Source organism: Elephantulus edwardii, unplaced genomic scaffold (assembly GCF_000299155.1).
Source record: "Elephantulus edwardii isolate Elephantulus edwardi_28Jun2011 unplaced genomic scaffold, EleEdw1.0 scaffold00090, whole genome shotgun sequence".
Lineage (NCBI taxonomy): Eukaryota > Metazoa > Chordata > Mammalia > Macroscelidea > Macroscelididae > Elephantulus > Elephantulus edwardii.
In genome coordinates this window covers 5,052,923-5,066,822 of record NW_006399840.1, presented here as the reverse complement: position 1 = coordinate 5,066,822, position 13,900 = coordinate 5,052,923, and the positions used below count along the sequence as shown (strand labels likewise).

Here is a 13,900-nt window from a genome sequence, read left to right as displayed (position 1 = left end):
TGAAAATCAGACACAAGGTCATAAAAAAAAGGGGAACAAAACAGTAGAAAAAAGTTTCACATAAGCAAAAAGAGTGGAGAAAGTTCAGGAAGAAGAGGGTCCTCAGTGAGCACTATGAGCATCTCAGTGCAGATGCTGAGAAGTATGTGACCGAAAACCCACTCCCTGAGCAACTGGCTTCCAGTGCCCTCCTTCTGAAGAAAAAGAAAAAAACTCACGGAAATTATTTTTCCATTTATATTCTTTCCATAGGAAGTATGTGGTTTTAAAAAGCAGTTAAATACTTTTCATTACAGAAAACAGTGAATCTGGCCAACAGATCAAATCATGGAAAGATTGCCTCTATAGCAGATTACATGCAGGACACTTAAAAGCAGCAGCCTGCAAAAGACAAAACTCAACAGAAAATTACTGTCCATGTAAAATGGAGAGAAAAGAAGAAAAACATTTTACTGGCCCTGGTTCCTATTTTTGCTGTAAGCAGTGTTATCACAGTACCACTTCCCCTTTTTTATATCTCCTCTCTAGACTCAACTTCTCCAAAACTAAATTGGGAAAAACCATAGTTATCAGAATTGGTCAAAGCAGCTCACACCTCACTGTAATAACAAAAAGAAGAAAATGCTGTCCAGTCCCATGCTATTCTGTGATTGGCTGCAGACTGAATCACTGTGATCTCTACAATTTTTCACTGGCTCATTTTAGGAAGTCAGGACTTTCTTCCGCATCTTAATTTGAAAGCTCTGCTGAAGTTCAGCATGAGAACAAGAAGAAAGCTTCCACTGGTGAATGTGTTCGCTGGAAGTCAAATCTCCCTTTTGGAAGAATATGACACTGAACCAACAATGCTCCACACTTCTATTACCTCCAAATAAAATTAACCAAGTATTTAAATATTTAAAGCAACGAGTGCATTCACATGCTATACATCTTCCAAATGCTATCAGCTGCCCCACTGAGGAAAGGAAGTGTCCGGGGAGGGTCAGTGAGAATTAATTTCACATGGAAAAAGAAATGTGGATGCTGCAGGCTGTCTTTTACACAAGACGGCAGCCTGGTGGCTGTGTCTCTGGTACAGACCACTGGGCCTGGACTCAGGAGATCCAGGCTGCACTCAATCTCTGACTGCCTTCGTCCTCAGCATCAGAAGCTCCCCAGGGGCAGAGTAGAGAATGACCTTCACCTCATCTACATTTTACCCCTTTTTATCCTTTGAATATATACAATGTTATTAAAGCGCTGCTAAATAGAATTACTTCTCTAAAAAAGCCAGTCACATTAGGGAAGAGCTCATAATCCTGAATTTCTAAGCAACTGCTTTAGGAAATAGGACTGTGTTCATTATTTTTAAAGCTGAGTGATGAAATAAGATTAATGGATAAGGCAAGCATTTTACAAGACGTGGGAATTAGAAACCAGTAGGCCTAGTTTTGATGTGTTTGATTCTAGCCATGGAATCTCTCAAGATCAGCTCCTCCTTCATCTCCAGAGGTACACAAAACTGCCTGGCAATTCCTACCTACTGGTGCCACTGAGCAGCTGGGAGCTAATGCACAGAATACAAATCCACTATTCCACAGCAACCAGATTCAAAAGCAGTGTGGAGAGCAGGCCCCCTAGTGTGCAAAACTCTTTTCTCAGAGAATAAGCTTAAATATCATGCAGACTGCTTTTATCATCAATTCTTTACAAGGAAAAAAAAGCAGCCCAGGTGGTAATTTCATAAGATGACTTCCTAACATACTTTGAAGCAACTATTATTACAGTTCCATCAGGACAAGATTAACAGCTTTTTTTCTAGTCAACTTTTAGACCCTGTAGTGACACTAACGATACAGGTGAATCACAAAACACATAACCTCAGAGAACTCATTCTGTAAATTAGAGGACAGATGCATAAATAAGCAATTACAACAAAGTGAACTGCTATTAGATCATGCAAGTACCAGCTATGTGTGCTGTTTTTCATGCTTTCACAGAGTCAGACAAATAGTTCAATTGATCCTCACAGCAGTAAGACAGGCAAGGAGGTATGAGCACTGACTACTGGTCAAGTAAGAGCTGAGTCACCCATTTAAGAAAATGGCACGCCTATAATTTAAGAAGGGAGGTCCTAGAGGGACAGGGTTGAAGGTGCTGGAGGCACAGGGTTGAAGGTGTCCTGGGGGCACAGGGTTGAAGGAAAGGATGTAATGGTTTGTTCCCACAAACACTTATGACCTAGAGATCAATGGGACAGTTGTAGCCTATCTCACAGAGCTGCTATGGTTCACAATCGACCTGGTGGCAGCAAGTACACCAAAATCCAAATGTGACTCTTGACTTTGGTCCTGTGTGGGAGCTTTACTCTTTATGGCACTGGTTAGATGGAACTGTTCTATAGCCATGGAAAGTCAAGGTCTCTTCTGGTACATACTCAAGTGTAGATTTTTCTTTATTTATATGTATTTGTATAAATTGAAAGGAAATACCGATTTCTCCAGTTGTACATTGCCTTTGATGGAGCTCAAATGTTAAAGCCAAAGTTGAGTGAGTGGTGATGAAGGTGCAGAGGTAGTGGAAAGGGGAGGAAAGAAACAGATGGCACAAAGTGATAGAATATTTCTAATACAAGTAATTTTAAAAGCCCATCTTATGAATGATAAAGCCTATAGCTCTTGTTGCCTCCTTCCTGAATTCATAAAGCACTTTTATAAGTTATAAACTTAAAACAAGACATAAATTTCTTTGAATCCATGGGTAGTACACATGGTCAAGACACTTGGTTACCATCCAAAAGGCTGAAAGTTCAATTTCACTCAAAAGTGGTTTGGAAGAAATGTGTTGACAATGTATTCCATAAAATCAGGCACTGAAAATCCTATGGAATGGGCTTCTATGCTATCATACATGAGGTTAAAAGGTCAAATTGAGGGCAACTGGTTTTTAAATTCTTTAATGCCAATAGCTCTTAAATGCCAACAAATGTAAATATACAGATTGGTTGTCATTTTGATACCACTAATTACCAATGTTTTTGTATTCTGATACTCAAAATTCTGCTGGGGAACATGCCTATTCATTTACACAAGATTATACATGAATAGGGGTTACAAATTCATAGTTTGGTCTGCTAGCTCAGAAGAATCAGATTGCGCCTAAACTCTGACAGGCAAGTTATCAGTGTTAAAATATCTAATTTTAAATATTCCAGAAGCATTCTAACAACTTTCAAGGATATCCCTGTGGTCTTCAGTTTGAGAAACACTGTTACAGTGGACACAGCAAGACTGTGTGATTGAGATAAGAGGGTAAATGACAAGGAGTGGGTTAAATCTAAGTTTTCCTTTCCTCAACCTTTTATAACGCTGCTTGCTGTAAGAGTTAAAAAAAATGAGGAAGAACAAAGTTGTTGGTTAAGTGCTACTGAGTCAACTACAACACAGAGACACTATGCACAATAGTTCTTAACCTGCTATCATGAGCCAATCTCACTGCCTCTGACACAACTACCCTCAGTACTTTGTCAATCCATCTTATCCAAGGTCTTCCTCTCTTGGGCTGTTCCTCTACTTCTGCAAGCATGATGTCCTTCCCCAAGTACTGGTTCCTCCTTACAAAATGCACAAAGTATATGAGATGGAGCCTCAAAATCCTATCCTCTAAGGAGAAACCTGGTTTCATCTTCTCCAGAAAAGACCTGTTAGTTCTCTTGGCAGTCCATGGTATGTTCAATACTCCTCTCCGGCATCTTAGGTCACGGTCCAGCTCTCTGACACAAACAAGTAATGGCCTGAACTGTGTGTACCTTAATCTCTAGCCTGACACTGTTGCTCTTCAGCACTTTGGAGAAGTCCCTGAAAGCATATTTTCCTAATGCAATTTGTCTTTGATTTCTTGATTGCTGGTTCCAAGAGTACTGATTGTGGAACCAAGCAAGATGAAATTGTTAAAAATCTCTTCTCCATATTATCATGGTATTGTCAACTTGCCCAGTGGTGAGAATCTTAATTTTCTTGATGTTGAGCTCTAACCCACACTGAAGACTATAGTCCTTGGCCTTCTGCAGCAATTGCTTGGCTCTGGCTCTGGCCGGTGGGAATAAGTAGTTTCAGGATTGCATCATCTCATGCTGGCTCTCTGCTTCCTCCAAGGCTGTAGGTCCACTAGGCCCTCTCACTTGCGTTTTTCCTCATAGGGAAGGTCCTCCTTCTGCTGCTGAATCCACTCAATTTAATGGCAAGACTAACCAATCCTCTTAGGGACTGGAGAGCCTAGTCAATTTCCTTATGGATAGGCTAACATGCCCAATTTGCATACTCCTGCCCATCCAAATGGCAAAGTCAAATTCAGCGCCAGAAAAATAATTTTGAACACTAAACTTTACACACTATAAAGTCTTATAGAGCAGTTGCACTGTACGCTAAAAGTCAAAACCAACTGCACAATAATAATAGGCTAAACAAATGCTATACTTTAAATAAGCTACTTGCAAATACGCAGCAAAAGGTGACCAAGTTCAGATTCCTATCTTCAACAATCAAAATGGAGGTTTTATAATAGAAAAATCATGCACAGACTTCAACTGACACATATGGTTTTGTTTAAAATGAAGGATTAATAAAAGCATAAAAAACAAGCAGCTGTGTGGGGCAAATGGGTACAAGAAGAATGTGTGAAACAAAGCAATGTCCAAGACCTGTGGCCAAAAGGTAAAGTACTTGTTCACATCTTGCTACAGAAATGCTTGAGACATTCTCACACTGTCTTTCCTATCTATTTATCAGTGGTCTGTTTGGGCAAAGATAAGGCTGTGCAGCAGGAAAATGCCATGCCCGTCCTCAGGCTTGCTTTCCACTCTTTATCTTTGCTGACTTATTAATACACATTAAAAAGAAGATCAGATTTTAAAGACTCAGAGTCCCCCAGTCAGAGCAGGCTATGTCCAACCCTCAGATTATATACTGCAATTTCTGCATTACAAACAGTACAGGAATGGTCACAACGGTTTACCTTTTGTGATCTGCTGCCACCAGCTGTTTGTTTGGAGAGCTCTGTAAGGTTTTCTTTCTGGAGACTTACAGGGGTTAACTTCTGAGCAGAAAGGCGGGGGCTGGTCCTGGTGGCCATGGTCGTTCTCCGCAGCACATACGGACTTGTCTTACCGGTTGGGATATCAGCAAAACCTGCAGGCAAAAAAGTTCACTGTTAGCAGGGGTAGATCTTAATGGAGGCCAGTCCAAATCTTTCCATAAATGATAACCAGGTAAAGTTTTAACAAAAAAATCACTTTCTTCTAATCACAGTGGATGATGGATTAATGTCACTGTTGCTCTCAGAATCATCAAACTGATAACTAACAAGTCTCCCTTCATGAAAAATGTAAGCAAGTACCATGGGAATGAAGCAAAACCTTTAAACAGGAGAGGAAAACAATTTTGCACTGCTTCTTTTTCCTACAGGTTTTGGTTGACTTTAGTTTTCTAAACTCTGAAGAATACCAGTATGCCCTATTTAAAACTGGGATTGAAAGGAATAAAATGGAAGAAAAATAAAAAAACAAGTCTGTAATTAAAAAGTGAGGATGGAGAATAGAACAGGTACTAAAGGACGCTGTCCACATAAGGTTTAAGGACCACCATCGCTTCAGAGACCAGGTTGAGGAGAGATATTCTTGTTAGGTGCTGGTGAGTAGATTAATCGTTCACAGTGACCCCACAAATAATAGATAAGAAATTTATCCTGCGCTATCTGCAACATCTCTGATATGCTTGATACATTCTATTGGATAATCCTTTTTGGGAATAGGAGCAAATATGGATCTCATCCAAATTTCTTGGCACAGACCAGTGAGCACATCCAGGGGTGCACATTTGTCGAAACAGGTCAACTAGTATTCCATCAATTCCTAGGACCACGTTTTTTTGGCAACACACTCAGTGCAGCTTAGACTTCCTTCTTCGTCGGCACTTGTTCTTGATCATTAGCTACTTCCTGAAATGGTTCAGTGTCAGTTATTTATGGTACAGTCATGAATGACCGTCTTCCCTTCATCTTGAGAAATGCTGAGCATGTTTTTCCTCTTTTTCTAACTCTAGCTCCTTGCGTATTTATATATACTTTGCTTTGTCACCTCGAGTTCTCCTTTGAAAATTTTTCATCTGTTTTACTACATCTTTTTGTTCTGACCTAAGTTCTACTCCAATTTTCTGAGTCTCTTCTGAGGTCCATTTTGTTTTCTTTCTTGTATGATAGCCTTGATGTCACCCTACAACTTATCTAATCATTAGTGTCAAAAGCATCAAATCTATTCCACGGATGGTTTCTAAACTCAGGTGAGACAGATTCAAAGTCAGACTTTACTAAGAGTCAATATACTCTTATAGTTCTGTCTCCTTTCATAAAGGAAAGTGTTATGACTTTTGTAACTGAGCAGAAATCTCAGGAATACTGCAAAACTGTATACATCACACAGACACCAGTGTAGTATGAAGAGCTAACCAAAGTAGTGATTTTTTAGCTCTGGGAAATTTGGAGAAAAACTGAAAACTCACAGTGGCCTAAATTAGCTACTATTACTAATCCACCAGGATCCATATCAATAACTAAGTCCTATTAAATTTACTTCCTAAATGTTCGTTTATTTAATCAGTACCTATTGACTGCCAAGTATGTAGAGAACTCTGGCGGCCTAAGGGTAAGGAGTTACACTGTCAACCCCAAGGCATAAAATTTGAATCCATCAGCTGCTGCTCCCAGGAGAAAGATGGGCAATTTCATCCCTTATAAATCTAAAGCTTCTGAAAATCTTCTGAAGGGGCAGCTATGAGTCTGTTCTGATCCAACAGTATATAGTAACAACTTAAACACACACAATACATACTCATAATTTTTTTTAAAAAGATAATTTTTTTAAAAAAAAGATAAAAATAAAAATGCTAAGTAATTCCAGCTAAGGAGCCAGCATCATCAGTACCATCCACAACTCACCTATCATCTAAATGCCAAGGTCAGATATGACTCAAGCTAGCAAAGATACAAGGGTGTACTTGACACGGGCCGTTTTCAAAATAGAAACATTAAATTGTAAACAGATACTTACACTTATATTTCAACTTTACCAATTCTTTTTATAGTATAACTTAAGTAGCTAGATCCTAGTTATTCTTACTGACAATAAAGGAATAAAAAAAATCATGTATACACACACATAAAAACATAAAACCAATTTATAAGTGAATTTTCTTTTAAAAATGTTGTGTAATAGCTGGAAAATACACACTCCTGTCTCTTTATACATGATTTAACTTTACATTCTGGAATTTCAAAATGGCCCAGTAATTTTATTTTTAAACGATACATACCTTTCTTTACGACCTCTGGCATCCCCTCTGGCACATACTCAGTGCCTTCTGTGTCCTCTGCAAACTGATTACCACTTCTGGTGGCTTTCCTTCTCTTTTTAGAGGAGGTTTCTGGTGTGGAAGGCGCTGATCTGCCACCATGCTCCTTACTTCCACTGGACCTCTGCCTCTTTCCTAAAGTCTTATTTTGGCCACCTGATAACATCATTTCAGCAACAGGCAGGACTGGAGATGATTCTGGAACAGCTGAACTTAGTAGGTTACATTTAGACTGCCGAGAACTCAGCCGGGCAACCTGTGTTTCTAACATCTCTTTAGCTTTCTCCAAACTGTCGTGGCTTATCAGCAGAGAACAGTATTTGTCCAAGCATTCATCTGCCTCCTTGGTTTTTTCTTTAAGAGTTTCCTTCAGTTCTTTAATCTGAGTCATTAATTCGTCTGCATTAACATCCACAACAGCACCTACCAAAAACAAAGTAATACAGCATCCATAAGTAACTTGATGCTTTTCTAGTAAACACTGATCACAGGAAAAAATATTAGCTCTGTTCATTGTTGGTTTATCTGAAGAGAAACGACCATATCATGGTACAAGGAGTCCTTGTGGCACAAGTTAAGAAACTGGCTTTTTGCCTCATGGTGAAAAGCTGCTCTCTAGCCCAAATCCACCAGCTGCTCCCTGGGAGCAAGATGGAAAATCTCATCCTGTGTGATTTCTAGTCTCTGAGTACCCACTGGAAGGTCAGCTCTGAGTGGGTTCCCGACTCAATGGTATGTAACAATAACTAACCAAAAGGATGGCAGTTCAAATTCCCCTACTGGTTCTACAAGGAAGAGATCTGGCAATTTGCTTCCATAAAGATTACAATCAGGAACATATGATGGAGCAGTTGTATGCTTTCATGTAGGACAATTCATTACCCAAAGCTGGGTTACTATGAGTTGCAATCAACTCAATGGCACCCAGTTCTAAGAACACCAAGGCACATATTCTGACCTCTTCCTGGGCAAGCTTTACGTCCGCCAATCTGTCAAATTTCCTCTAGAGTCATTCATATGATAAGACTGAAGGAACTCATTTTCTCTATATCCCTAGTCCATTCTTGCTACTATAAGCGAGCCAATCTAAAATTCTATAAAGAATAAGAGTGTTCTGTTGTAAAGATTTTTAAAAACAGGAAGAAAACTAGTTTTAAAAGCTCTGGGGAGCATAAACCAAAAACAACCATGTGGACACCATGGCTCCTGACAAGAATAAAAGCCTCTGAGAAGTATTATAAAAGGTAGGATGTCCAAGTCAACTTTTAGTGGTTACGATTCACAGTAAGCCATTAGAAAGACTCCCTGAACCACTCATCTATTCAGAGGGAAGACTTAATGAGTCGTTTTGCCAGCCACAGTCCTCAAGAAAATCTCTCTCCATGGTGTGAGGATTTCATTTGGAAGCAGAAACGGAGAAAAGGTGAGCTGCAAAGTTTTGTCTTTCAGCCACTGACTCAAAATAAAGGCCCCGTCACGTCCCTCCTTAGCTGACCCACAAAGATGGGCCAAGAAGAAAAAAAAACTTGTCCAAATGACTAATACCAGCTCACAAACCAGTCTGCCTCTGATACAGAAACCACTTAAATGAACAGCGACATGAAAAACACTTCTTGGAGAAACTCACTACCCAAAAACAAATTATAAGTGATTTATGGAGAAGATATAAAAATTCTGTTTCAAAATGCAGGCTTCAGTCTAAATCCTTAATTGTCCAAGTGGAGAGGCAAATTTAGAAAGTGGAAGATGGAAAGCTACAAAAAGTACCTCTCTGTAACACAGAACTCACAAAGCACTGCTATCCATGTACATCTGACATGCTATTCCACCACTGGCACGTACTGTATGTAGGATGACTCATCTGTGCAGTTAATGCCCACCTGCTTTCTGCTTTTCCAGCGCAGCTTCAAGATGAGACAGTTCTTTCTGTAAAGTTTCCTTCTCTCCTTCCATCTGTTTACAGGATTTCATCAACAATTTTATTTTCCCGTTGGTATGTTCATTTTCCTTCTTTAATTGATCTATATATTTTAGATTGTCCAGCTACCAAAAAAAAGGTGATTCCATTTAAAGCCTTGAAATTATTGATAAGCATACAGCAAAGTAATTACAAAGGATCATTAAAAACATAAAAACCTAAAACATTTTGTAATGATACAAAAAAATTAAATTTTCCAAGTCCACCCATAAACATGTTTTGGTCACACCCTTTCTTAGTATTAACACGTTACAGTTACTAAAATATGCCCTCTAAGTAATCTGCAAGGTCTATGCTTACCAATGTGAAATACAGCAGACAGGGTGAATATTTTCAAAAACATATTCTTCATGGGCCAAAAGTTTTCAGCAAAAAGATTTTTTTTATTCCCATTTTTAATCTTGTGCTATACATTTTACAACAGAACTAAGACCAAAATGCAAAATCCCATTCCTGTCAGGTGGTTTTCAGCACACAGCAATACTCAATCAGGATTTTGTGTTTTGTTGTTTTTGGGGTTTAAGTTTTTTTAAATGTTCTACTAGTTTATTTACAAAATTCTAATACATTCTTTTCAAGAACAAATTCTTTCCATTTCCCTCACTCCCCCACCCAGCAAATTGTACAACCTGATGATTAATCTCCCCCCTTCCCCTGCACATCCTCATCCCTCTGCTTCCAGCCTCTCTGACTGAGTTAGTTCACTCAGCATAACGCTCTCCAGCCCCTCATAAGTTAGGTAATAATTTGCAAAACCATTGCTTCTGCGTGCTGCATAGTGTTCCACTGTGTGAATATGCCATAATTTCTCATTCCATTCATTTATGGTTGGAAATTATGGTTTCCATGCTCTTGCGATGGGAGAAAATGCTGCTATGAAAAGAAAACCTAGAGACTGGGAACAAACATTTGGTAATACCATCTCAGACAAGAATCTCCTAACAAGTTTCCAGAATACTGTTGGGCCTCCACAAGAAAGACTGATAACCCAATTACAAAATGGACAAAAAGCATGCAAAGAATTTTCAGAGTAAGATATTCAAATGGCAAATAGGAAGAAATGCTCCAAATCACTGGCAATAAGAGATACAAATGAAAACCATAATGAGGTACCACCTCATTCCATAACTGTGGCAAAGTTTAACAGGGCAGCAAGTAATAAATGTCGGAAAGGATGTGGCGAGAAAGGAACTCTTATACATTGTTGGTGGGACTATAAAACGATACAACCACTCCGCAAGCAGTTTGGTGCTTCCTCAAAAAGCTGAACACAGAAATTCTGTATGACCCAGCTATTACACAACTTGTAATATATACCCTGAGAAAAAGAGAACTGAAGCACAGATTTGTACACCAATGTTCAACCAGGTTTTTGAGGCTGTAAATCTTTGAGAGAAGAGATTGCCCATTTTCTCCTTTACAGAGAAGCTGGTAGATTTGACCTGATGACCGTTCAGTCATTACTCTTAAGAAATAAAAATCCTGGCAAACAAATTCAAATAAAAACCACAATGAGAAACCATGTCACTCCTGTACCGGTGGCAGCAAACAATCAATGCTGGAGAGGATGTGAGAAGGTGTGGTGTTGGTGGGATTGTAAAAGGGTAAAACCACTCCGGAAGGCAATCTGGCATTTCCTCAAAAAGCTGAATAAAGAAATTCCGTATGACCCATTTATTCCACTGTTAGGAATATACTCCCTCCGAGGAAAACAAAACTGAAACACTTACGGATATTTGTATACCGATGTCCACAGCAGCATTACTCACAATTACAAGAATATGGAAATGACTCAAATGTCCATCAACAAATGAATGCTTGAGAAATTGTGGTACATAAAACCGATAATGAAATACAATAGCACTCAGGAGAAACGATTTAGAAAAATACTACATAACATGGGAGAGGCTAGAGATCATTATACTGAGTGAACTAACACAGACTTATAAGGACAACTACTGCATAAGACCATTATTGTAAAATTAGAAGGATAACAAGTAAGACATATGTGTACATCCAAAAAGGAAAGTGGAGGATGTGGATGGATGAGAGGAAATCAAGAGGTCCTAAGAGTCTGATGGATAGAGAGGATAAAGGAATTAGGAAAGATCCAGTGGGGCTCTGAAAAGACAGGGTAATAGTGGGCATAGATCAATGGTGATTAATTTTATAAGACACAATGTATGGGAATGACTGCAAGAAACACATCATGAATGAGGAAAAAAAATTTCAAAATAAATTGTTTTAAAAAACACAAGAAACTAAAGCAACTAAGAATTTTGGAGAAAGAATTATGAACATAAGATCAAATTATTAAAAAATCTAAAAAGACCCCCAAAACACCATATTTATGATGCAACTAAATGTTACTGGATCTTATCTTTGCATGCTTCATTTTGAAATAATTTATCAGCTACCTAGCAGCAAATTTGTTCTTTTAGGCTCTCCTATTTCTAATGGTAGTAACTGCTGCTAAGATATCCACTTAACTAAATTTTTACAATGTTTTATCAACTAGAACTTCATTAAAATGAGATCTGAACAAATGCAATTCAATTAGTAATGTATATTTTAGACATGGTACGTAAGTGAAAAAGCATAATGGATAATGAATACAGAAGAACAAAGACTTATTAATGATTTGAATTAAGGTCAATTTGGCAAAGAACACTGTCAGAAGAATGAACACATTTGTCTGGGACAGAAAAAAAATGAGAAAGCTCTTTAAGAACAGGGTTGGAAAAAATTGGTCTCATGAACTTTTAGGCAGCTATCAGGAAAGGTCAGTCTCTGGAGTAGGGCATCATGCTTAATAAAGTTGAGGTTCACTGAGGAAAAAAGGAAACCTTTCAACGAAAAGGAATGACACAATAGCTGCAACAATAGCTCAAACACGGCAGTGACTGCTAAGAAAGACGCAGGCCTGGGCAGTGTTTTTTCTCTCTTGCACACATGTTCTCTATGAGTTGGATCTGACCTGGAAAGCAAATAGATGCTACCACATGGAACAGCCTGAAAACCATTATGCTCAGTGAAATAAGTCAGACACAAAAGGAGAAATACCGTAGGATCTCACCCATATGCAATACCTAGAGTGTGCAAATACATAGCGACGAAAGTAATTCTGCAGTTATCGAGGACTGAGGGAGAAGTGCTTCAGTGGTATGGAGCTTCTATGAAGGGTCATTAAAGTTTTGTAAAAAAGTAAGTGAAGCATGATGCTGAGTGAACTAAAAGTCTCATTAAGTACAAATACTATGTAAGACCATTATTCTACAAATAGAAGGATAACTATCAAAACATGTATAGGGAACTCAAAGGGAGGCGAGCAAGAAATGAGGATGGGAGGGGCGAAGTCACAGGGCTGCACAGTTTTGGTGGGTGGAAAAGGGGAAGGATCTAGGCGAAAAGACAGGGTAATGGTGTGAAAGGTCCAATGTAAATTAATTGAAACACAATGTGAATGAAGACTAGTGTGAAACACAATGTATACGAACTTTGTAAGCAAACCAATTAAAAAAAAAAGTGATGGTTTTAGATAGCAGAAGAGACACAGTTAATATCAATGAAACGGGACTCTGGTGGCCTAGTGGCAAGAAGCTGTGCTGCAATCCTGAAGACACGTGGTTTGCAAAAGAATCTACTCCCGTGCAATTAACTGCCTCTGAAAATCCACTGGAGGGTCCACTGTGAATTGGTTCTGACACTATGGTACACAACAACATCAAAGAAATGAACATGTAAGAACTGTTGAAATAGAAAATGTTTGGCTATGTGTGTTGTCATATCACATTTGTTATTAAAATGTATACTTTTGATATGTTTGAAAGCAGGAGTGGCATCTAATCCACTTCCTACACAACATGCCTCTGAAAACTATGAATTTTGAGAAATGACAATAGTTATAGAAAGGCTTCAGGTCTTTTGTTCATAGGGTCGCTATGAGTCATGTTTAACTCGATGGCAATAAATAACAACAACTATTACCTGTATGGAAACACTATAAATCATGGAAAAAATGAGAAATACCTTGGTTTTCTTCAATTCTTCTAAAATCTGATTGGTAGCCTTTAAAGTATTAGTGAGTTCCTCTTTACTGGACTTCAAAAGGTCCATCTCCAACTTCTGTGAGCCAAGACATTCCTCCTTGGAAGTCAATTTCTCTTGGTAAGTCTGGATCTCCATTTCATGCTAGAATAGAAAAATGTACTTTAGCCAGGAGACTCCACTCAAAATATTACAGGAAAAACAAAACCATTTCATGCAGCCTTTGCATCTCTTTTATTCTCCTGAAAGTTAAAACTGTACTAAAGATCTAAATAAGGTAGGGTTTGAAACATGGTGGATGACAAATTACCAACACAGCAGAGGAGCTTCTGGATGTCATCAGCTCAGCCTGGACAAGCGAATTTATATGAAAATGTGCAATGACCGAGAGCTCCAAGCAAGATTACATGCTCATGACTAACATTTAAATATGATATTGGGAGATCCGGCGCTGGCTGAAAATCGCCTGTGACTTCATCCATAGCCACTGGTG

The 13,900-nt window shown here is 38.6% G+C and overlaps 1 protein-coding gene across 1 annotated transcript in view; it reads right to left on the bottom strand.

Annotated features, from left to right (window-relative positions):
* LOC102872439 (centromere protein F-like) overlaps positions 1–13,900 on the bottom strand; it is an 84,833-nt gene that overhangs the window by 3,756 nt on the left and 67,177 nt on the right. Inside the window, 4 exon segments of the mRNA XM_006890570.1 lie at positions 4,993–5,165; positions 7,344–7,805; positions 9,263–9,425; positions 13,390–13,551. Of these exon segments, the coding sequence (XP_006890632.1) occupies positions 4,993–5,165; positions 7,344–7,805; positions 9,263–9,425; positions 13,390–13,551 (960 nt within the window).